This window comes from Indicator indicator, chromosome 14 (assembly GCF_027791375.1).
Source record: "Indicator indicator isolate 239-I01 chromosome 14, UM_Iind_1.1, whole genome shotgun sequence".
NCBI classification, from domain to species: domain Eukaryota; kingdom Metazoa; phylum Chordata; class Aves; order Piciformes; family Indicatoridae; genus Indicator; species Indicator indicator.
The window spans coordinates 18,394,958-18,420,631 of record NC_072023.1 but is presented as its reverse complement, the minus strand read 5'-3'; the positions used below and the strand labels follow the sequence as shown (position 1 = coordinate 18,420,631).

Genomic DNA, 25,674 nt, shown 5'->3' with positions numbered 1-25,674 from the left:
GAAGATAGCTAACAAGCACTAGGACCAAGTGGTCTGGTCAGAAAGAATAAAGAACTTTTACTTTAACCAAAATGTTGGCATTTCAGTCATAGAAGGCATTCTGAGTATTTGAATAGAAAATGATTCAAGACTTGAGCTGTAACTTTATTGCAAGCTTTTGATAGTAAACCTTTGAGGGAAAGCATGCAGCATTTAAGAGTATGTTAAAACTCTTGTAGCAAGGAGGAGCTGGTACACACCATCAATAAACAGGAAGCTGGCTCTTTCTACTTTCTCCATTGCTTCTTTGCTAGCAAAGTCCTTAAGCATGTGGTACAGCGTGGAGTGAAATTCAGAATCTTCTTCCAGCTCTTCTGAAAAAACTTCACTGCTTTCAGTGATCTTGAGCTTTTGTGCTCTGTGACCATTAAACAGGTAGAGAGACCAGGCTTGGACAGAATCTGGTTTAAGATGCTCACTTACCTAGTGCAGGAAAAGAGATGTGCTGTAAGCTGAAGCTCCCATCAAGCTAACAGTACACATTCCAGTAGTGCATCCTAAATTCTGGTCTCCTCAGGAGTGCAATACAGGAACAAACCCTCCAGAACAGTGCCCAAGACTCTGTAACAGGTACTGTATCCACACCACATACTCCTATCTAGACAGCCTCTGAAAAAGGCAAGGTTTGGCTGTTCCTGCTGCTGCTCCTCCTGCTGGGACAGCAGCTAGATGCAGCAGGCATCACTTGTTTTAGTTCTTGTTCCTGGGGTTAAGTATTAGGCTAAATGGTTTCTATGTCACAAATACAACTCAGAAGAGTGGGAGAGCCACTCAAGATCTCAGCAGCCAGGGTATGTTCTGTAGCTACAACCACAACTGGGAGTATATTTCTGCCTGGGAGAAGCTTTAACCATGTGTATTTTAGTTCACAGATAAAAACAAATCCCTGTTTCAGTTGATTCTTTTCCCTCTTCATAGTAGGGAACAAATGGAGTGCCATATGGACAAAAAAGAGACTTCTAGATGCTAACTAAACTATTCAGAGAATCTCTGCAGTAAGTTACTTCATGAAAATCACCATTGGCTAAAGCCTCAGTAACTGATGGTACAGTCACAGAATGTTAGGCGTTGGAAGGGACTTCCTCTGATCATCCAGGCCAACCCTCTCTGCCAGAGCAGCATCACCCAAAGCAGGTGACAGGAAAACATCCAGGTGGGTTTGAAATGTCTGCAGAGGAAGAGACTCCACAACCTCTCTGGGCAGCCTACTCCAGTGCTCTGGCACCCTTACAGTGAAAAATGTTTCTGTTCCTGTAGAACCTCCTCTGCTCCAACTTGCATCCACTGCACAGTATCCTCCAAGCTAAAGCTGTCCTAGCCCAAGAGTAAGTACCTCTAGGGCACATCTCAGTAACACTGAAGATCTCACAGCTGTGAGCTGTGAAGCAGTGGAGAAGCAAGCTCTGAATTTTTATGGACACACTGAGGTTTGACTGCTTAGCAGCTTTCAAATATTAAAATTGCAGCACTAAGGATGCAGGCAGAAGCTGAGCACAGTGTTAACTTCTAGAAGTTAAAGGTTTGTCACTTTAACTGTGATCAGTGCTGTGCTGGTTTGCTTTAGAGATTTAGTCTAAATCCACAAACCTTGAACACAACTTGCTCTGGGCTTGCTTCTAGGTTCCACTTGCTCCAGGCAAAAGCAAAGGCAGGTGCAAGCAGTGCCATCTGCTGATAGGCCCCGAGCTCTGCTAGGGGAGCCTGCAAGGCAGAAGTGCCAAGTTAGAAAACTTAAATCTGTCCCATTCCTTGTGTTACACAAACACGAGGAAAAGCTTGCTGGAAGCAGCACCCAATGGCTGACCTGGCAGAACACCTGTGCACCGGCTCCCATCTGATTCTGCCCAGCAGCTCTTCAGACAAGAAAACCTTAGCCATATGAAAACCCCCAGGAACCCCACCCACTCTGGTACTCACCTTCTTCACACAGACATAGTTGTGAGAAAGCTCTCCTGGGAAAATATTCACACCAGCTTTCTTCAGAACTGCTCTCAGGACAACTGGACTCAGCCATTTTCCTGTGATATGGGAAAGCAAATCCTTCTCTTCCATCACTACTGAAGACAACATACACTGATTATCCTGTTGTACAAACCAGTGAAAGCAACTTACTGGTGATGAAAGCTGTTTTCTGCTTCAGGCATCAAATAGCTTTGCTATTCTTGATATTGCATGCATTAGAGAGTCAGAAAACGGTTTGGGTTGGAAGGGGTCTCCAACGGTCATCCAGGCCACCCCCCTGCAGTCAGCAGGGACATCCTCCACTAGATCAGCTTGCTCAGAGCCTTGTCCAGCCTCACCTTGAATATCTCCAGGGATGGGGCCACAACTACCTCCCTGGGCAGCTTGTTGCAGTGTTCCAGCACCCTCATGCTGCAGAACTTGTTTCTCACATCCCATCTAAATCTGCTCTTCTCTCACTCCAAACCACTCTGCCTTGTCCTATCCCAGCAGGCCTTTGCAAACAGTCTGTCTGCAGCCTTCTTGTACTTCAGGCCCTGCAGCCACTGTGGGCTGTAAACTTCCATTCACATACCCTGAAGGAAGCCACTGCTCTGCAGGATTTCAGAACTGATGGGAGAGGTCTAGTGGCCAATGATAATGCTCATAATGACTCTCTTACTATCAGGTCTCTTGCTGAACTGATTTATACACCATGAGCACCTCCTGTGTAACTTGAAGCTTTAGCAGGAACAAGCAGCATTAAAAGTTGCTTGAAATGCTTTCACTTCTCTTGGAATAGCTGAGGAGAGATCAACAATGTTTAAGTCTCCAGCTGGTGACTCAGTCTTGAATTCATCAAGGTGGCCTCAGTATCAAAAGCACTTGCTGGACCTTTTCAGAACAATCACATGGAAGCTTTCTTGTGACTACTGCACAGCAAATCAACTGGCCAGTACTGGTGTTTGGAGTGCTTGGAAAGGGAGAGATCCTCTCCCATTTTCACCAGATTCAAACTGCTCTTGTGGAAGCATCCCAAGTCATTACTAAAGGACACCACTGACTCCAATTTTCAATTACTGTCTTTAAATATGCAAACGTTTCATTTAAAAAAAAAAAAAAAGTCTTTACAGTACCTTAATTTGTATCTGGATGGTTGCAAAGCCTGTAGTAACTACAAGCAGTGCTTCATCCACACCAGTAGGTCGCAGTTCCCATGCCTGGTAGGGCATGTTGAGATGAGCCTCCTGGAGAAGGGCTACTGCAGAAAAGGTGCCCAGCTGGAAGGTGATTCTCTTCTCCTGGCTTTCATACACCACATTACTGATGCCATCAGTTCTCCACTGCTGACCTTCACAAAAATACCAAGGTGTACCTGTAAAGCTCCTGCTTGTGACACCAGGCAGAATTCTTTACCAGGGAACAATTAGTAAAGACAGCCAAGGTTAATTAATATTCACAGTGAAGATCAAATACTGGCCCCAAAAAATTACTTAAAAGCAAAAAACTCCTCTCATTTTGCTTGCCTTTAAAAGTATGGAGTCTGGCATCTGGGAAAGAACCACCCCATGAACAATGCATTAGAGGTTGGGGAATCACTTGCTGAAGAGCAGTTCTGGGGAAAGGGACTCTGGGGTCCTGGTAGACAGGAGGAGGCCCCTGAGCCAGCAATGTGCCCTTGTGGCCAAGAAGGCCAAGGGCATCCTGGGGTGGATTAGAAGGGCTGTGGTGAGTAGGTCCAGAGAGGTTCTCCTGCCCCTCTGCTCTGTCCTGGTGAGGCCATATCTGGAATATTGTGTCCAGTTCTGGACCACTCAGTTCAAGAAGGACCTCAGGGAACTGAGAGAGTCCAGCACAGAGCCACAAAGATGCTGAAGGCAGTGGAAGATCTCCCTGGTGAGGAAAGGCTGAGGGAGCTGGGGCTCTTTAGCTTGGAGCAGAGGAGCCTGAGGGCTGACCTCATTCATGTTGATCAAGATGTGAAGGGCAGTGTGGGGAGGATGGAGCCAGGCTCTGCTCAGGGATGTCCAATGACAGGGCAAGGGGCAATGGGGGCAAGCTGGAGCAGAGGAGGTTCCATGGGAACATGAGAGTTTTTCATTGTGAGGGTGCCAGAACTCTGGAAAAGGCTGCCCAGAGAGGTTGTGGAGTCTGCGTCTCTGGAGACATTCTCACAAGGGAGATACTCCACTGCCTTCAGTATCTCTGTTGCTCTGTGCTGGATTCTTTCAAGCAGTTCCCTGAGGTCCTTCTTGAACTGAGGGGTCCAGAACTGGACACTAAGTTGATGGCCTAAGTTCATACCCACAGGATCCCATCGTGCTACCACAGGATCCACAAAATACACCACGTGGTCAGGAAGCTTGAGGGTTATCTGTATGGGTGGGTGTGTGGTATCTTCAGCCTCTGCAGGGGGATATGGGTATGCCTCCAATCCATCATCAAGAACCTGTTGGCAAGATGGGAAAAAGACAAACATTTTGGTTAGAAAATGGAGCACCCTACTAATGTATTTTTCCTTTCTTTAAGTCCACCTAATCACTGGTGCAGCTTCCCAACACCATGTAAAATTTATTACTATTAATGGTTTGCTGAGCAGGCACCAGTGCAAGCTGATCCATTCACCCTTGGCTGCTCCACAAACTGGCCAAGTGTTACAGAAAAACGATCTGACCACTCAAGCAGTTTGCTGCTTGAGAAATGATGTACATGGAGATGATGCACAGCCCTCCAAGCATGACACCTCTGTGGGGTGATGTCTTCCTTCACTTACCTTCACCATAGTCCAGCCCTTGACTTCTTTGACCTGAGGTGGAAGCTGCAGAGCATCAATATGGTACACACCACCCACAGGGAAAAACTGCTGCAGATCAACAATGCAAATGTCATCAGCTGTCACCACCTCTTCTTCCTTCTTCTCTTCATGCATTGGTGGATCCTGAACTAAACCATAACCAAACACCACCAGTTAGCTTGGTGCTGCAACTAAAGTTCCCACTTTTATCATTTTTCACTTTTGCACAGAAATCCCACGTGCTTGAAGTGCTTCACACTGGGTTCAAGAAGGATGCACTACGCAGCATTTCAGCACCATCTGCTGGTGCTGCCCCTGTCTTTCACCACTTAACTGAAACGTGGGGAAATAAAGAACCATCTGAGTCAGTCAGTCTGGCCCAACAGATTCCTAAGTATCTGACCTGGCAGACTGTTGAAGATTGTCTCACCCAATAAACACATGGATGATAATACACAAATGTGCATAAACAGAACAAACATGTTCAGGAACAGAAAGAATAAATTAAGTGGGGGCCAAATCCATTTTCCTATCTGTCCTATTTTCTCCCTGCATTGAACAATCATTAATAGAGATGTAAACAAAACTCAAAAAGTGTTACCAAAACATCAGTAGCATAGAGTCACAGAATGGGTTGAGTTGGAAGGGACCTCCAAAGGTCATCTAGTCCAACACACCTGCAGACAGCAGGGACAGCCTCCACTAGATCACCTTGCTCAGAGCCTTGTCCAGCCTCACCTTCAATACCTCTAGGAATGGAGCCTCAACTACCTCCCTGGGCAACCCGCTGCAGTGTTCCAGCACCCTCATGGTGCAGAACTCATTCCTAACATCCAATCCAAATCTGCTCTCCTCTCATTTCAAACCATTACCCCTCATCCTGTCACTGCAGGCCTTTGCAAACAGCCCCTTTCAGGTACTGGAAGACTGCTATTGGGTCTGCTTGGAGCCTTCTCTTTTCCAGCTCCCTCAGCCTGTCCTCCTCCAGCCCCCTGATCATCTTGGTAGCCTCCTCTAGACCATCTCTATCAGGTCCATGTCCTTCCTGTCCTGAGGGCTGCAGAGCTGGACACAGTGCTGCAGATGAGATCTTTATAACCTTTGCTCCATTTAGAACAGCAGATGTTATGTTTCCATATATAAAATAAAGTATTTAGAACAAGTACTTTTGTAATGCCGCACATAACTGATCAAATACCTTCTGAAAGTATGTCCAAGGTTTCTGATTTCTTCTCAGTTTCCTCCTCTGACTCCTTTATTTCAGCTGTGCTGTTGCTGATCTCTTTGAAGGAGAGCAGGCTCTGGATAATAAGCAAAGACTTCCATTAGTCAGAGACAGACACACTAAAGAAGAGGGCATCACGGCCCTCAAGGAGGCCCAAGGACAGAAAGTGGAGTTCCACTGCTCCAGCAACATGTGCACCATGATCAAGGTTTCAGGAGAAATGTTAGCAAAAATAGTTGTGATTAAAGGTACTCTCCAACTTTGGAACTGGAGCTATAAACAAAAAGCAATTACTTCATTTGCACAGCAAAGCCATAGATTCACAGAATGGTTTAGGTTGGAAGGGACCTTAAGATCATCCAGTTCCAACCCTCCTGCCATGGGCAGGGACACCTTCCACTAGGACCAGGTCACTCAAGGCCTCATCCAGCCTGGCCTTGAGCACCTCCAGGGAGGGGGCATCCACAACCTCCCTGGGCAACCTGTTCCAGTGTCTCACCACCCTCACTGGAAAGAATTTCTTCCTCATCTCCAGTCTCAATCTGCCCTCCTCAAGCTTCAATCCATTCCCTCTTGTCCTGTCACTACAATCCCTTGTCAAAAGTCCCTTCCTGGCTTTCTTGTAGCCCCCCTTCAGGTACTGGAAGGCTGCTCTAAGGTCTCCCTGGAGCCTTCTCCAGACTGAACAGCTCCAACTCCTTCAGCCTGTGCCCGTAGGGGAGGTTCTCCACCCCTCTGATCATCTTTGAGGCCTCCTCTGGAGCCACTCCAGCAGCTCCATGTCCCTCTTATGCTGGGAGCACCAGAACTGGACACAGTGCCCCACGTGGGGACCTCAGTAGTTCAACTGCACAGCAACTCTTACACCTGGTCCAAACTTCCCTTTCTACTTTCTGTGCATCAATTGCTGGTCATTCACCCTCCCTTTGAAAAGTTGCATGGCAGAGAGTTAACACAAGTTGCATTCTTCTATAAAAGTTTTCAGAACTTGGAACTCCCAGTCTCAGGACTCCTTAAGAATCTGTGACACTGCAGCTGGGCCTTGAGTAACAGCAGCAGTGCAAAACACCCTTTGGAGAATCACAGAATCAGTCAGGTTGGAAAAGACCTGAGAGATCATAAAATCCAACCTATTACCTAATACCTAACACCACCTGACAACTATACCATGCTCCTAGTGCCACATCCAATCCTTTTTTGAACACCTCCAGGGATGGTGACTCCACCACCTCCCTGGGCAGCACATTCCAATGGCCAACCACTCTCTCTGTGAAGAACTTTCTCCTCACCTCCAGCCTAAACCTCCCCTGGCAGAGCTCAAGACTGTCCTCTTGTTCTGGTGCTGGCTGCCTGGGAGAAGAGACCAACCCCCACCTGTCATCTGCAAACTTAACTAATGGTAGACTCTCTCTCTTCATCCAGATCACCAATAAAGATGTTAAACAGGATCAGGCCCTGGGGGACACCACTAGTGACAGGCTGCCAGCTGGCAGTGGCACCATTCACCACCACTCTCTGGGCCTGGCCCTCCAGCCAGTTCTTAACCCAGCACAGAGTGCTCCTGTCTATGCCACAGGCTGACAGCTTGGCCAGTGAGAGATTTTCCTACCTTTCTCCCTTCAGAACACTTTCCTTCCTCAGCAGGCATGCTGGGCTCTTCTCTGGCTTTCTTTTCCTCTTCTTCTGTTTCTTCTACTTTATCATTTGCAAGCTGAGTTAAGTCTTTGTTCTCTGAGCTTGGCAGTTCTGGCAGGCTGTGGCACCACAGCCAGAGTGGAGATACATGATCATAGTGAGTGTGCAGTATCCTAACAGCTACGCTGCCCCGAGCCAGGGACCTGGGCAGCTCAAATCCATGCTGTGCACCACCAAACATCTGAGTTTTGGTCCTATAAGTAGCAGTGGAGGAGGAGGGAAAAAAAAGAAAAAAGTATCATTTCCTAGTAATGTTGGCAGAACTTTTGTATTTCCCTAAATATGAAAAAGTGTTTTCTATACTAGAAGTCACCTAAATTCTCTTTGGTTGCAGACCACAGTCTAAGAAATAGAGCAGGATGTCAGGACAGACTCCCTGTCTTGTACTGACAGCTGTCTGTAAGCCTCCCCAGAAAAGCTGTAGCTACATTAAGGGGATTAAGGTGCAAAAATAACAGTGCTGACAGGACGACAAGGAGGCAGAGTCAGACCCCAGCTCTTCTCACAGTACATTCCTGCTAAAAGTGGCTAATTTAACAGGCAAATCCTACACAGGTAGGATCACCTGCTGGCTGTGTTACAGCAGGCTCAGAGTCTTCCACAGAAACAGACTGCAGTTTGCTAATCACCAGGCAAATCTAACTTGTGAGCCTGGCTCTTTTCATCAGGTAAGTGGTGTCCCTCAAGGGTCTGTACTGGGACCAAAACTGTTTAATATTTTATCAGTGGGATTGAGTGCACCATCAGCAGGTTTGCGGATGACACCAAGGTGATGTCGATACACCAGAGGGATGGGATGGCATCCAGAAGGACCTGGGCAAGCTGGAGGTTGACCCAGGTGAACCTCATGAGGTTCAACAAGAACAAGTGGAGGGCCCTGCACCTTGGTCAAAACAATCCTCATTATCAATCCAGGCTGAGGGATGAGGTGATAGAAAGCAGCCCTGTGGAAAAGGACTTGGGGGTGCTGGAGCATCAGAAGCTGGACATGAGCCAACAGTGTGCACTTGCAGCCCAGAAGGGCCCTGGAAGTAGTTGAGGCTCCATACCTGGAGATACTCAGTCAGGCTCACCAAGGCTCTGATCAAGCTGATCTAGTGGAGGATGTCCCTGCAGACTGCAGGGAGTGGGACTGGATGACCTTTGGAAGTCCCTTCCAACCCAAACCATTCTAGGATTCCATGATTATGAGAAACTGGTTCTCAGTCTCAACTCAGCTTGAGTCAGCTTCACATAAAGAACTGAAGTATGCTGTACCTCATGTACTTTGTCAGATTGGCCCAGAGACAGAAAGTAACATTTTTATCCTTTATGACTGCCTGCATATTTCCAGTTGCAGAATCTTTGTACATATTAGCATTCTGTAAAGAAAAAGGCAATTAAATCATGCTGTGTTCTTCATAAGACTTCTTTCACTAACTCACAGCTGGACCTGAATAAACAGAGATGTAGAAATCAAAATACACCAGACCAAGCTCATGTATCCTGCATTCATCTACTAAAACATGGCAGTTAAGACCTTAGATCTCTCTGTTAAAATCTGAATTCTGCTCCTCTCCTACAGTCACTGCACACAGTATTGCAGCATTTTCTCAACATAAAACTTGTGAAATGATAATTGCATCAGGAGTGGAATCCTAAACTCAGTAAAGGCAGTCAGCAGGGGCCACAAAGATGATGACAGATGTGGAGAACCTCCCGTGAGGACAGGCTGAAAGAGTTGTAGCTGTTCAGTGTAGAGAAGAGAAGGCTCTGGGGAAACCTTAGAGCAGCCTTCCAGTACAGGAAGGAGGGCTACAAGAAAGCTGGGGAAGGACATTTGACAAGGGCTTGTAGCATTAGTGGGAATGGATTGAAGCTTGAGGAAGGCAGATTGAGACTGAAGATTAGGAAGAAATTCATTGGAGTGAGAGTGATGAGACACTGGAACAGGTTGCCCAGGGTGATTGTGGATGACCCCTCCCTGGAGGTGTTGAAGGCCAGGTGTCCCCCTGCCAGAACAGAATCATCTAGAGTAGGCCACACAGCAACACATCCAGGCAGGTTTGCAATGTCTCCAGAGAAGGAGACTCCACAACCTCTCTGGGCAGCCTGCTCCAGGGCTCTGGCACCCTCACAGGGAAAAGATTTTTCCTCCAGTTGACTTGGAACCTCCTCTGTTCCAGCTCACTGAAACAAGATAGGAAACAATTTTCATACAGTGCCCTGTTTTCAGCATCTCCAAATCTCAAAAAAATTCCACACTCATTTAGTCTCAGATGTTTTCATGATATGAATTTCTGCTGTGAAGCTAAGATCTGCAAGGGGTTTGAGGAAACACAAGCCTGGTACCTGCTATACAGAGTTTAAGAACAAGCAAAACCAACCATGGCAAGCAGACACTTGTAGCTACCCTTTGTCTATCAGAACTCTGAAGTAGTAAAGTCTTACCTTCAGCAGCTCTTCTGTTGCTCCATTGTACTTCTGATGAAGCAGAGTCTGCAATGCTAGAATACACTCCTGGTACTGCAGTGCTTCTTTTTCTGTTATCTCACTTGGTGGTGTGTCCAAGAGAAGAAACTGCAACTTCTCAATTAACTAGAAGAAATTGTATCAATACAGACTGGTATTAATCCAGGCTGGGGGATGAGGAGATTGAGAGCAGCCCTGCAGAAAAGGATTTGAGGAGCTGGACATGAGCCAGCAATGGGCACTTGCAGCCCAGAAGGCCAATAGCAGCCTGGGCTGCATCAAAAGCAGCATGGCCAGAGATGGAGAGAGGTGATTCTGCCTCTCTGCTCTGGGGAGACCTCACCTGCAGTCCTGTGTCCAGCTCTGGAGCCCTCAGCACAGGAAGGATATGGAGCTGATGCAGAGGGTCCAGAAGAGGTCCACAAAAATAATCACAGGGCTGGAGCACCTCTGCTATGAGGACAAGCAGAGGAGGCTGGGGTTGTTCTTCCTGGAGAAGGCAAGGCTCCAGGGAGACCTTAGAGCAGCCTTCCAAGACCTGAAGGGGGCTACAAGAAAGCCAGGAAGGGACTTTTTGCAAAGGCTTGTAGTGACAGGATGAGAGGGAATGGATTGAAGCATGAGGAGGGCAGATTGAGCCTGGAGATTAGGAAGAAATTGTTTCCAGTGAGGGTGATGAGACACTAGAGGTTGAATGAGGCCTTGAGCAACCTGGTCTAGTGGAAGGTGTCCCTGCCCATGGCAGAGAGGTTGGAACTGGATGATCATTAAAATCCCTTCCAACCTAAACCATCCTATGAATCTATGAAAATTACAGCACCCAGCAAGCACTGCAAGACAGGAAATTTAATACTCAGAGGACCAACTCAGCACAACAAAATTTATTACACTAGCAACTTTCACCCCTAACTTCTGGAAGACCTCATTGAACTTTCTGAAACACATTCTAAAAAGTTAGCATTAATGAAAATAAAATCCTAAGTCAACAAAGCAGCCACAAATTGCCTAAAACTGCCTCACAAAGCATCAGTGGTTGGTAGCTTGCTTTTTGGGAACTGTTCTTAGATGACTCTTTACTGGCTTCAAGCATTACACAACAAGGCTGCCAGCCACTGACACATCTGGATATGACACAGGCTTCTCTGTCCTGGTGCAAAGCTGCTCGAAGTGTACAGAGTCATCTTCTGTAGGGTTAAAAACTCTGCAGTCCAACAAAATGCAAAAACTGAAGAAAAACTTCTGGGTTTTGAAGTTCAGCACCAATTTCAAGCACTTGGCTGAGAAAAAAAAAAAGTGAAGAGGGAAAAAGGGAAGGGGAGGGTGATGGGAAGGATGTGTTCTGGGAAGCTTGAACTGCAGCTCAGCAGTATAACACTTACATTGAGCACCTCTTCTCCCTTCTCCATCACAAGCTGAATGTCCTTATTTTGATCATCACGCCATAAGCTTATGAAAGTGTTGACTTCCTGCACTACAGCTGGGTCAGGACTTCCATCACAACTCAGGTAATGCTCCCACTACAGAAAATCACAGATTCACAGAACATTAGGGGTAGGAAGGGACCTCCAAAGATCATCCAGTCCAACCCTCCTGCCACAGGAAGATCACCTAGAGTAGGTCACACAGGAACACATCCAGGTGGGGTTGGAATGTCTCCAGAAAAGGAGATTCCATAACCTCTCTGGGCAGCCTGCTCCAGGGCTCTGACAACCTCACAGTGAAAAAATTCCTCATGTTCCTGTGGAACCTCCTCTGCTCCAGCTTACACCCACTGCCCCTTGTCCTGTGTCACAGTGTGAGAGCTGAAATCCCCCTCCCCCACACAATAACCAGGCTAGCTCACTCTGGAAGCAAATGAAGCTGTATTTTACAGGCAAAACCACAATCTGTGATGAAATGCAATGAATATGTACAAATATACACAATTCACAACATTCACAAGTATGTACAACCAACAGAAAAACACAACCAAGCCCTTTGGGCTCCCCCAAAAGACAGGGGGTTATGCTTCTTTTCCTCCCTCCTCCCAGAGGGGGCAAAAGGGAAGAAGGCCAAGAAGCAGAGAGAGGTTCGTTAGACTTAGCTTGTCAAGGTCTGTGGGTGTGTTATCTTCAGCCAGAAAAGAAGCAGCAGGCAGGCAGAGAAGATGGACTGTGAGACTGCCCCACTGTCCCCTATCTTGTTTTGAGTAGTGCTTTATTAAACATTTCTACCTCTCCAATGGACATTTTAGAATAATCATTATTTTGCTTTCTCACACCCAAAAGTGATTTATTTACATTCTTTCACTTTCTCTGCTCGAACTTTGTGAGAAGAAAAATTAAAAAGACAGTCTTAAAGCCATCACACCCTGTCACTGGACATCCCTGAGCAGAGCCTGGCTCCATCCCCTCAACATCTTTATCAACATGAATGAGGTCACCCCTCAGGCTCCTCTGCTGCAAGCTGAAGAGACTCAGCTCCCTCAGCCCTCCCTCAGCAGGGAGATGTTCAAAGAAAAGGAGACACAGGCATACGGTGCAAATGACTGTCATTATCAGAAAAAAAAAAAAATTCTGACAGATTCCCACCTGCATCTAAACAGGACTGCAACACCACCTGGCTTATCACTATGCCAGAAAAAAAAACGGTTTGCTTTCATATTGATGTGTTGGAACACTGCTGCCCACCTAACATCCGCTGTTTCTAGTTACTCATTTACCAATGGTTTCTGTTCTAGGTAGGACTTCTGGATACTGACTGACCACAGTAGAGAACAAACCTCTACTTCTGTTTGCAGTTTCCAGAGGCTGAACTGAAGAAAGCTCAGCTTTGTCCAGTTCAGATGAAATTCATGATCCCTAAAAGCAGCAACCTCCCAATTTCTCCTTTCTTTTTCCAGTTAATTCCCATTGTTCATTTCTGAGCTGCTTTTACAGAGTGGAACATCAGACAAGATTTTGTTGACAGCTTCTTAGCCAGAAAACTATCGAGATGAAAATTATTCTGAAAAAAAACTGAATTATGTGATCTAGAAACAGGAGGAGATGGTCAGGCTTTGGAACACGAGGATCAGTGAGGTGCTAGAGTCCTTATCCCTAGAGGTGTTCCATCCAGGAATGGGTGGATATGGCACTCCTGGACATGTTTGGGGGTCATGGTGGGGTCGGGTCACTGGTTGGATTTGATGATCTTAGAGGTCTTCTCCTACTTTAATGGGGGTCGGGTCACTGGTTGGATTTGATGATCTTAGAGGTCTTCTCCTACTTTAATGGGGGTCGGGTCACTGGTTGGATTTGATGATCTTAGAGGTCTTCTCCTGCTTTAATGGGGGTTGGGTCACTGGTTGGATTTGATGATCTTAGAGGTCTTCTCCTGCTTTAATGGGGGTTGGGTCACTGGTTGGATTTGATGATCTTAGAGGTCTTCTCCTGCTTTAATGGGGGTTGGGTCACTGGTTGGATTTGATGATCTTAGAGGTCTTCTCCTGCTTTAATGGGGGTTGGGTCACTGGTTGGATTTGATGATCTTAGAGGTCTTCTCCTGCTTTAATGGGGGTTGGGTCACTGGTTGGATTTGATGATCTTAGAGGTCTTCTCCTGCTTTAATGGGGGTTGGGTCACTGGTTGGATTTGATGATCTTAGAGGTCTTCTCCTGCTTTAATGGGGGTTGGGTCACTGGTTGGATTTGATGATCTTAGAGGTCTTCTCCTGCTTTAATGGGGGTTGGGTCACTGGTTGGATTTGATGATCTTAGAGGTCTTCTCCTGCTTTAATGGGGGTTGGGTCACTGGTTGGATTTGATGATCTTAGAGGTCTTCTCCTGCTTTAATGGGGGTTGGGTCACTGGTTGGATTTGATGATCTTAGAGGTCTTCTCCTGCTTTAATGGGGGTTGGGTCACTGGTTGGATTTGATGATCTTAGAGGTCTTCTCCTGCTTTAATGGGGGTTGGGTCACTGGTTGGATTTGATGATCTTAGAGGTCTTCTCCTGCTTTAATGGGGGTTGGGTCACTGGTTGGATTTGATGATCTTAGAGGTCTTCTCCTGCTTTAATGGGGGTTGGGTCACTGGTTGGATTTGATGATCTTAGAGGTCTTCTCCTGCTTTAATGGGGGTTGGGTCACTGGTTGGATTTGATGATCTTAGAGGTCTTCTCCTGCTTTAATGGGGGTTGGGTCACTGGTTGGATTTGATGATCTTAGAGGTCTTCTCCTGCTTTAATGGGGGTTGGGTCACTGGTTGGATTTGATGATCTTAGAGGTCTTCTCCTGCTTTAATGGGGGTTGGGTCACTGGTTGGATTTGATGATCTTAGAGGTCTTCTCCTGCTTTAATGGGGGTTGGGTCACTGGTTGGATTTGATGATCTTAGAGGTCTTCTCCTGCTTTAATGGGGGTTGGGTCACTGGTTGGATTTGATGATCTTAGAGGTCTTCTCCTGCTTTAATGGGGGTTGGGTCACTGGTTGGATTTGATGATCTTAGAGGTCTTCTCCTGCTTTAATGGGGGTTGGGTCACTGGTTGGATTTGATGATCTTAGAGGTCTTCTCCTGCTTTAATGGGGGTTGGGTCACTGGTTGGATTTGATGATCTTAGAGGTCTTCTCCTGCTTTAATGGGGGTTGGGTCACTGGTTGGATTTGATGATCTTAGAGGTCTTCTCCTGCTTTAATGGGGGTTGGGTCACTGGTTGGATTTGATGATCTTAGAGGTCTTCTCCTGCTTTAATGGGGGTTGGGTCACTGGTTGGATTTGATGATCTTAGAGGTCTTCTCCTGCTTTAATGGGGGTTGGGTCACTGGTTGGATTTGATGATCTTAGAGGTCTTCTCCTGCTTTAATGGGGGTTGGGTCACTGGTTGGATTTGATGATCTTAGAGGTCTTCTCCTGCTTTAATGGGGGTTGGGTCACTGGTTGGATTTGATGATCTTAGAGGTCTTCTCCTGCTTTAATGGGGGTTGGGTCACTGGTTGGATTTGATGATCTTAGAGGTCTTCTCCTGCTTTAATGGGGGTTGGGTCACTGGTTGGATTTGATGATCTTAGAGGTCTTCTCCTGCTTTAATGAGGGTTGGGTCACTGGTTGGATTTGATGATCTTAGAGGTCTTCTCCTGCTTAATGGGTGGTCAGGTGGATTTGATGATCTAGAGGTCTCTGCTTTAGGGTGGTCACTGGTTGGATTTGATGATCTTAGAGGTCTTCTCCTGCTTTAATGAGGGTTGGGTCACTGGTTGGATTTGATGATCTTAGAGGTCTTCTCCTGCTTTAATGAGGGTTGGGTCACTGGTTGGATTTGATGATCTTAGAGGTCTTCTCCTGCTTTAATGGGGGTTGGGTCACTGGTTGGATTTGATGATCTTAGAGGTCTTCTCCTGCTTTAATGGGGGTTGGGTCACTGGTTGGATTTGATGATCTTAGAGGTCTTCTCCTGCTTTAATGGGGGTTGGGTCACTGGTTGGATTTGATGATCTTAGAGGTCTTCTCCTGCTTTAATGAGGGTTGGGTCACTGGTTGGATTTGATGATCTTAGAGGTCTTCTCCTGCTTTAATGAGGGTTGGGTCACTGGTTGGATTTGATGATCTTAGAGGTCTTCTCCTGCTTTAATGAGGGTTGGGTCACTGGTTGGATTTGATGATCTTAGAGGTCTTCTCCTGCTTTAATGGGGGTTGGGTCACTGGTTGGATTTGATGATCTTAGAGGTCTTCTCCTGCTTTAATGGGGGTTGGGTCACTGGTTGGATTTGATGATCTTAGAGGTCTTCTCCTGCTTTAATGGGGGTTGGGTCACTGGTTGGATTTGATGATCTTAGAGGTCTTCTCCTGCTTTAATGGGGTTGGGTCACTGGTTGGATTTGATGATCTTAGAGGTCTTCTCCTGCTTTAATGAGGGTTGGGTCACTGGTTGGATTTGATGATCTTAGAGGTCTTCTCCTGCTTTAATGAGGGTTGGGTCACTGGTTGGATTTGATGATCTTAGAGGTCTTCTCCTGCTTTAATGGGGGTTGGGTCACTGGTTGGATTTGATGATCTTAGAGGTCTTCTCCTGCTTTAATGGGGGTTGGGTCACTGGTTGGATTTGATGATCTTAGAGGTCTTCTCCTGCTTTAATGGGGGTTGGGTCACTGGTTGGATTTGATGATCTTAGAGGTCTTCTCCTGCTTTAATGGGGGTTGGGTCACTGGTTGGATTTGATGATCTTAGAGGTCTTCTCCTGCTTTAATGGGGGTTGGGTCACTGGTTGGATTTGATGATCTTAGAGGTCTTCTCCTGCTTTAATGGGGGTTGGGTCACTGGTTGGATTTGATGATCTTAGAGGTCTTCTCCTGCTTTAATGGGGGTTGGGTCACTGGTTGGATTTGATGATCTTAGAGGTCTTCTCCTGCTTTAATGGGGGTTGGGTCACTGGTTGGATTTGATGATCTTAGAGGTCTTCTCCTGCTTTAATGGGGGTTGGGTCACTGGTTGGATTTGATGATCTTAGAGGTCTTCTCCTGCTTTAATGGGGGTTGGGTCACTGGTTGGATTTGATGATCTTAGAGGTCTTCTCCTGCTTTAATGGGGGTTGGGTCACTGGTTGGATTTGATGATCTTAGAGGTCTTCTCCTGCTTTAATGGGGGTTGGGTCACTGGTTGGATTTGATGATCTTAGAGGTCTTCTCCTGCTTTAATGGGGGTTGGGTCACTGGTTGGATTTGATGATCTTAGAGGTCTTCTCCTGCTTTAATGGGGGTTGGGTCACTGGTTGGATTTGATGATCTTAGAGGTCTTCTCCTGCTTTAATGGGGGTTGGGTCACTGGTTGGATTTGATGATCTTAGAGGTCTTCTCCTGCTTTAATGGGGGTTGGGTCACTGGTTGGATTTGATGATCTTAGAGGTCTTCTCCTGCTTTAATGGGGGTTGGGTCACTGGTTGGATTTGATGATCTTAGAGGTCTTCTCCTGCTTTAATGGGGGTTGGGTCACTGGTTGGATTTGATGATCTTAGAGGTCTTCTCCTGCTTTAATGGGGGTTGGGTCACTGGTTGGATTTGATGATCTTAGAGGTCTTCTCCTGCTTTAATGGGGGTTGGGTCACTGGTTGGATTTGATGATCTTAGAGGTCTTCTCCTGCTTTAATGGGGGTTGGGTCACTGGTTGGATTTGATGATCTTAGAGGTCTTCTCCTGCTTTAATGGGGGTTGGGTCACTGGTTGGATTTGATGATCTTAGAGGTCTTCTCCTGCTTTAATGGGGGTTGGGTCACTGGTTGGATTTGATGATCTTAGAGGTCTTCTCCTGCTTTAATGGGGGTTGGGTCACTGGTTGGATTTGATGATCTTAGAGGTCTTCTCCTGCTTTAATGGGGGTTGGGTCACTGGTTGGATTTGATGATCTTAGAGGTCTTCTCCTGCTTTAATGGGGGTTGGGTCACTGGTTGGATTTGATGATCTTAGAGGTCTTCTCCTGCTTTAATGGGGGTGGGTCACTGGTTGGATTTGATGATCTTAGAGGTCTTCTCCTACTTTAATGGGGGTGGGTCACTGGTTGGATTTGATGATCTTAGAGGTCTTCTCCTACTTTAATGGGGTGGGTCACTGGTTGGATTTGATGATCTTAGAGGTCTTCTCCTACTTTAATGGGGGTCGGTTGGATTGTGATCTAGGTCTCCTCTTAATGGGTGGTCATGGTGATTTGATGATCTTAGAGGTCTTCTCCTACTTTAATGGGGGTCGGGTCACTGGTTGGATTTGATGATCTTAGAGGTCTTCTCCTACTTTAATGGGGGTCGGGTCACTGGTTGGATTTGATGATCTTAGAGGTCTTCTCCTACTTTAATGGGGGTCGGGTCACTGGTTGGATTTGATGATCTTAGAGGTCTTCTCCTACTTTAATGGGGTCGGGTCACTGGTTGGATTTGATGATCTTAGAGGTCTTCTCCTACTTTAATGAGGGTCGGCTCACTGGTTGGATTTGATGATCTTAGAGGTCTTTTCCAACTGAAACAATTCTACAATTTCTAACCTGTAAATCAACAACTTCAGTGCCTGCCACAAATGAAGAGCTGAAAGAATAAATGACGTTTAGGGTGACAGGTTGGACTCGATGATCTTCCAGGTCTCTTCCAGCCTTCTTGATTCTATGACCGAGACCATAAATGAGGGCCCAGTGCAGACAGAAGAAGCAAACAGCTCTCAAACTGGTTACTGCCAGAAAATCTGAAAATTCCTGTACTGCAATAAAGCTACTTAAGAGCCTTCCAGTCCAACATGTTTATTCCTCCTTTCTCTGCCTCTGAATGAGATTTCCTCCTCCTTACAAGCACCAATTCAGCTGTTACAGAAGCCTCTGGTGGGAAAGTAAAACCCTAGGTCTTTTTTTGAGCAACTTTTATTTTCAAATCTCTTATTGGTCACTCTTTTAGGTGGGGGAAGTTTTAAAAAAAAAAAAAAAAAAAAAATCAGTGACAGGCTAAATCCACTTACCCTTAGGCAGGAGCCTAACACTGGCTGAGGGGATCAATTTATCACCTAGAATGTAGAGGTTTTTTCATCTGGATAGTAAAATATTATGGAACCATTGCTCCTTTTGCCCTAAGTACTCTCAGCAACAGAGGAACACAAACTCTGGTATATCCCATAATCTATCAGTATTTAATGTGAAGATTCCTTTTAAAAGTAAGAGTTCTATTTTGCCCTTACTTTTAAAACCAAGCAATCTTACGTTTCTCCTTTCAAGATATACTCTCCATAAACATGCATAACCAACAACTGTCCATGTTCAAAATGAACAACAGACTCTCTTGTTCACAAGGATAATAAATCAGAGGTTATCATCATGATAAGGGTGATGAAACTCATGGAAAAGTATGAAGACCTCAGTGTGAAGCTACCATGCTGCACCCTTGTGGCAATGAAGGCTAGGGGCACACCAGGAATCTGAATCTGCAGGGCTCCTGAGGTGACATCTGCAGTGCTCTGTCCCTCATACAAAAGAGTACAGAACTGGAGTGTCCTGAGGAGGGACAATAAGACAGTTGAGTGGTGCTGGAAGCACAAAGCATAACTTACTGTCCTACATGGACAGGCTAGGGGAGCTGGAGTTGTTCAGAAGGCTCCAGGCTGACCTAAGAGCAGCCTGCCAGTACCTGAAAGGGGTTACAAGAAAGCTGCAGAGGGACTGTTTGCAAAGGCCTGCAGGGATAGGATGCAGGGCAGTGGTCTGAAATGAGAGAAGAGCAGATTGAGATTGGATGTTAACAAGCTCTGCACCATGAGGGTGCTGGAACCCTGCAACAGGTTGCCCAGGGAGGTAGTTGAGGCCCCATCCCTGGAGGTCTCCACAGAGTGATTAGGTCTCCCCAGGGCTTTCTCTTCTGCAGGCTGAACAACCTCAGCTCCCTCATCCTGTCCTCATAGCAGAGGTGCTCCAGACCCCTGATCGTTTTTGTGACCCTCCTCTGGACCCTCTCGATCAGGTCCACATCCTTCCTCTGTTGAGAGCTCCAGAGCTGGATGCAGTGCTGCAGATGGGGTCTTACCAGAAGACAGAGTGAGAATGACCACTTACAACCTTCAGGTGGAGCTTGAAATGAAGTCCAAGCACACACTTACATAGAGGAAATGGGAGTATTCCCATAGAGGCACAGCCTTATGTCTGTTCATTGTCAAACCTCTACAACCCTGGGTAGATATTGAAAGCCATCTTACCTTTGCATTTGCTCTAGAATTTGTTTTCCACTGCTCTGCAGACAAAAACTTGTGTTCCAATGAATGAAGTTCTGCTAGTTCAGACTCCCTTCGTTCTTGATCCTGTTAACATACACAGAAACAGAGCAGTTCCATATTTAGCTCAATTCTTACAATTATTTCATATCCAAGAGAAAATACTTGGGATATTTGAATGAGTTATCTTTGAAGCTAATCCAAACACAGTTTCCACATCATCATTCTGGAACCACTTCTAATGTGAGCTGCTAAAAAATGTAAGCATATGTTAGGAAAAAGTGTTAAAAAAAAAAAAAAAACAACAATCTCTGAAGGACATGCAGCACAGACAAGTGTTCTGCGGAAAAAAAAAATTGTTGCAACTCAGGGAATGGTTTGGGTTGGAAGGGGCCTCCAAAGGTCATCCAGTCCAACCCTCCTGCAGTCAGCAGGGACATCCTCCACTAGATCAGCTTGCTCAGAGCCTTCTCCAGCCTGACCTTGAATACCTCCAGGGATGGGGCCACAACTACCTCCTTGGGCCACTATTAGTTACAGAAAAGGACTTTGGGCTGCTGGTGGATGAGGAGCTGGACATGAGCCAGCAATGGGCACTTGCAGCCCAGAAGGGCAATGGCAGCCTGGGCTGCATCAAAAGCAGTGTGGGCAGAGATGGAGAGAGGGGATTCTGCCTCTGCTCTGGGGAGACCTCACCTGCAGTGCTGTGTGCAGCTCTGGAGCCCTCAATACAGGAAGGACATGGACCTGTGGTGATAGGACCAGGGACAATGGTTTGAAACTGGAGCAGGGTAGATTTAGGCTGGACATCAGGAGGAAATTCTTCACGAGAGTGGTGAAGTCCTGGAAGAGGCTGCCCAGGGATGTGGTTGAGGCCCTGTCCCTGGAGACATTCAAGATGAGACTCAATGTGGCCCTGGGCAGCCTGATCTAGTTGGAGATGTCCCTGCTGACTGCAGGGGGGTTTGAAAAGATGACCTTTGAGAGTCCTTTCCAACTCAATGCAGTCTGTATCTGCAGTCCAGCTCATCGCTTCACAAGGTGCAGGACCTTGCCCAAATTTTTCACGATTAATTTTCACCTAGTGGTGCTAAGTAATTTCCTCCACATTGTTCCCAACATTAGGAACACAAGGGATTCCCCACCCCCCCCCCCCCCATTCTCACACTACATTAATAATATTTCACAGACCTTGCCACAAGTTCAGAAATAGGATTAGAATTGTTCAGCAGCATTGAACATGAACTAACTTTAGCCTCAAGCTGTGCCATGCGCTCCTGTAAAATTCTCTCCTTTTCAAGCCTTGCTGCTTCTTCTTGAGCTTGCAACTGGGCTTCCTCTGAGGATGGGGAAAGAAATTAAGCACATATTTTACTTAATGACAAACCAACCATAATAACGAGCAACATAAAGTTGTATTATAGTACCCAGGAATCTTCTGAATGAGCCAAAATAATTTGCACCAAACTAGTAAAACACACTGGGGCTCCACCCCATCAGCTGCTGACAAGAAGCCCAGAAAGCAAATTGTCCCCTAGGCTGCATCAAGAGGAATGTGGCCAGCAGGTCAAGAGAGCTGATTCTTCCCCTTTAGTCTGCTCTTGTCAGACCCCTTCAGGTACTGGCAGGCTGCTCTAAGGTCTCCCTGGAGCCTTCCCTTCCCCAGGCTGAACAGCCCCAGCTCCCCTAGCCTGTCTTCAAAAGGCAAATGTTGCAGCCCTCCGATCGTCTTCGTGGCCTCCTCTGGACCTGCTCTAACAGGAGCAAACATTCATCAATTCAATTCTGCAAACTATTAGCTGAGGATGGAGAGCTAAACCTGAAAAAGACCCACAGCATACAAGGAAACTGAGGCACACAGGTGTTCAGCACTCTGCTCTAGGTGTTCAAGACATCAACAACCAAAGCAGGATCATCTCCTGCCTCCAGGAATGCTGAGCTATCCTCACCCTGAAAGGCAATTATTCTTTCAGACACAATGACAAGCTCAGATACTGAAGAAGTGGGAGAAGAATCAGTCACTGACAGAAGCAGCCCAAGCAAACTACATTTTAAACTATCCCAGTTTGTAGAGACCTTAACTGCCACCCCTTCAGAACACCAATCATCCCCCTGCCAACAGAAGTACCCTGCAGACCTTTTCCTGGAAAAAGCCTTTAGCAGAGAATTTCTTTTGACTCCTGAAAGGCTTGAGAGGGGGAAAAAAATGAAAGAAACCAAATATTTTGTGGTCTTGCTGACAATGTTTTAAGAGTTAGTGGTTCAAGAGAAAAAAAAAAAAAATCCAGCTAATGCTTTCAGCTGTTCTGCTACCAAAGTTCTTAACTGCAGTAGAAGTAACTAGAGGAGAGAGTATGGGACAAGAAAGTGAGGTACAGTAACAACACAGAACTTGGCCCACACAAGAAAAGAGGGAGAAATCACTTATGTTTGTGAAACAGCAGAAATTAAGGCATTGTTTAGGAAATTGCTTTCCATCCATTGATTTAAAACCAGTGCTTTGTGCCATCATGTTCCCTGTAAATGAAGTGCACACAGTACCTTCCTCTTGCTGCTTCCTTTCTTCCTCTTCTTGCTGTAATCTCAGTTTTTCAGCTTTCCTTTCTTTCTTTGTGCCACCTGACTTAATGTTTTCAAAAAAATTAAAATAAAACAAGCATCAGCATTATATTAATACATTTTAGGAGATATTTGCCCTCTCTAACTTTGTCCTTCTAGTGTGATCCCTGAATTAAAATTTTAGAATCTGCACACAGTCAGTGGTGCCTCCAGAACACATCCTGGACTCAATTTCCTTCTCAATTTCATGATGCAACTTGTGCTCTTAAACACATTATTCTAAGCTAGGAGAAGAGGTGGGTCCAGAAAAGGACCATAAAGATGACTGGGGCACTGGAGCACCTCTCCTATGAGGCCAGGCTGAGGGAGCTGGGGTTGTTCAGCCTGGAGAAGAGAAGCTCCAGGCAGACCTAATAGCAGCCTTCCAGTACCTGAAGGGGGCTGCAAGAAGGCTGCAGAGGGACTGTTTGCAAAGGCCTGCAGTGGTAGGACAAGGGGCAATGGTTTGAAATGAGAGAAGAGCAGATTTAGATTGAGTGTTAGGAACAAGCTCTGCACCATGAGGGTGCTGGAACACTGCAACAGGTTGCCCAGGGAGGTAGTTGAGGCCCCATCCCCAGACATATTAAAGGATCAACAAGGCTCTGACCAAGCTGATCTAGTGGAGGACATCCCTGCTCACTGCAGAGGGGGTTGGACTAGATGACCTTTGGAGGTGCCTTCCAACCCAAACCCATGATCAATGATTCTAATATCTAAATCTCTTGTTTTAATATAGAAATTGCATAACAGGTAGGTCTGCTAAGAAAACAGATGTTACAACTTAAAACATTTTAGGAAACACTGGGAAATTTATTTTGGGATATGGGCAAGTCAGGCATTAGGAAGCATCTGGCTAACAAAACAGTTCATAGATACATAGCATGGTTTAGGTTGGAAGGGACCTTAAAGATCATGCAGTTCCAACCCCCAATGCCATGGGCAGGGATACATTCCACTAGATCAGGTTGCTCAAGGCCTCATCCAACCTGGCCTTGAGCATCTCCAGGGAGGGGTCACTCACAACCTCCCTGGGCAACCTCTTCCAGTGTCTCACCACCCTCACTGCAAAGAATTTTTTCATAATCTCCACTCTCAATCTGCCCTCCTCAAGCTTCAATCTATTTCCTCTCATCCGGTCACTACAACTCCTTGTAAAAAGTTCCTTCCCAGCTTTCCTGTAGCCCCTTCAGGTACTGGAAGGCTGCTCTAAGGTCTCACAGGAGACTTTTCTTCTCCAGGCTGAAGAGCCCAAACTCTCTCAGCCTCTCCCCATAAGGGAGCTTCTCCAGCCCTCTGATCATCTTAGTGGCTTCCTCTGGACCCTCTCCATCTGCTCCATGTCCCTCTTATGCTGGGGACACCAGAACTGGAGGCAGTGCTGCAGGTGGGGTCTCAGCAGAGCAGAGGGGCAGAATCCCCTCCCTGTGCTGCTGCTCTCCCTGCTTTGGATGCAGCCCAGCACACAGCTGCCTTCTGGGCTGCCAGTGACCATTGCTGGCTCCTGGGGAGTTTGTCACCATCTGACAGCCCCAAGTCCTTCTCCTCAAGGCTGCTCTTGAGCCACTCCTCGCCCAGCCTGGATTTGTGCTTGGGATTGCCCTGACCCAGGTGCAGGATCCTGCACTTGGTATTGTTGAACTTGATGAGGTTGGCTTGGGGCCACTTTTCCAGCCTGCCCAAGTCCCTCTGGACTCAGCCTCCTTAAAACACACATAGACTTCGGATCCTGGAGGTGCCTGTTGCTCTTTCAAATCTGACTGAGCCCAACCAAGTTCCTCAGAAAAAATACAAATTAAAAATCATTTTAAAACATTTTTTCTTTTTAAAAAGCACATTTGCATACTACTATGTTGTCACAATACCCTTCTTACAACAGATCTTCTTAAAAATATTGTTTTGCAGACATGAAGCCCAGAAGTAACTGAGGCTTCCTTTAATTTCAGTGTGAAGTGCTTTGTAAATCCACTGACACAATTCCCAAAATACCAGAACTGTGCTGGCAGACTTTCTAAATGACCACTGCAAGGATCAGAATGCTATATACAAACTGGAGCATATTTTTGCCTACCTACCTTCTTTTTCTTTTTTGGACCCTAGAAAATCAAGGGGGGAAAAAATAAATAAATGGCAAATGAGCATCAGAGAACAAGATACTGAGTGGAAAGGAATAATCAGAGAATACAAGTCTGTACAATTAAATTAACTAGAACAGTAAGTTTATGGTGCAGAAAAGTAGCTACTAATGCATGACTTCAAATCATCACAGTTTATCAGGCAGGTTTACACTTATAGAAGTGTAGCTACTTAAACCCCATGTTAAAAAAATTACTGCACAACCAATAGATAATTTAGTCTGAGCAACAGTTTAGAAGCATTTTCAGAGTTTTCTGAACTCAGGTGTGTGCTATTCCTGTGAACACTGAACTACAGCATGTGATGACCTGGAAGGACACAGGAACACCACCGAGTCTTTTGTCACTCATGGGAAAACTGCACACGAAGTGAGGAAATGCAATCAAGGAACTGCTCCAAACGGCTACAGGAGGTAAGCACAGAGTGTGGAAAGCCAAACACCTAACAGTGACTCCTTTATTTGCTTCACCAAACAATTACATTTTCTGTGCAATGCCTAATTACTGTCCTGTGAAGTTCCATCGCTTCGGCCTGTAGTAGCCCACAGGACACGATACCCTGTGGGGTAGAGAAAGGTGAAGACTGTGCACAGGAGCACGGAGAAGTTGCCTCGTGTAAAGTGGTTACGACAGCAAGGCTCTATTACCTCCACGCCGGGTTTCACGCTAGGCAACCACAGTAACAACGCACTGCACAAGAAGTTAGCTCGGGGAACCGCAGAAAAGCTAACACGCCTGCAAGTGACTTTCCCGCCCACACACACCCCCTCACACACACACCCCCCACTCCCTCCCGTTTAAAATCCTTTTTCCCATATGCCAGTACTTCAGTACCCGATGCGGAATGCTTCGGTCCAACCCTCACCCGCTTCAACACCTCATCAGCGCCTCACCACGCCTTTTACCGCGGCTCTCCTCTTCCTTACCCGCAGGAGCTCAAAGCCCTGCTGCTATATCGGTGCTCCGCAGCAGCGGCAGCTGAGAGCGCCGTACAGCTCCGCGCCCGTACCCAACAAACCCTCGGCGCCAGTGCCGACAGCTCGGTCACCCGGACCGGGCAGGGGCAGTGGCAGCCCAACGTGGTGCAAGACACTGGAACAAACCACCGCAACGACG

At 46.4% G+C, this 25,674-nt stretch overlaps 1 protein-coding gene across 1 annotated transcript; it reads right to left on the bottom strand.

Annotated features, from left to right (window-relative positions):
* Positions 1-192: 192 nt before the first annotated feature.
* DNAI7 (dynein axonemal intermediate chain 7) lies at positions 193-25,081 on the bottom strand. The gene is made up of 16 exons (XM_054387095.1): positions 25,064-25,081; positions 24,499-24,519; positions 22,367-22,448; positions 21,076-21,164; positions 19,811-19,912; positions 11,525-11,662; positions 10,125-10,271; positions 8,952-9,055; positions 7,609-7,888; positions 5,973-6,075; positions 4,754-4,923; positions 4,285-4,429; positions 3,117-3,331; positions 1,957-2,121; positions 1,627-1,740; positions 193-462 (listed from the first exon to the last, which is right to left on the bottom strand). Exons 1-16 carry the CDS (start codon positions 25,079-25,081, stop codon positions 193-195), a joined length of 2,163 nt encoding a protein of 720 aa, XP_054243070.1.
* Between the last annotated feature and the right edge of the window lie 593 nt (positions 25,082-25,674).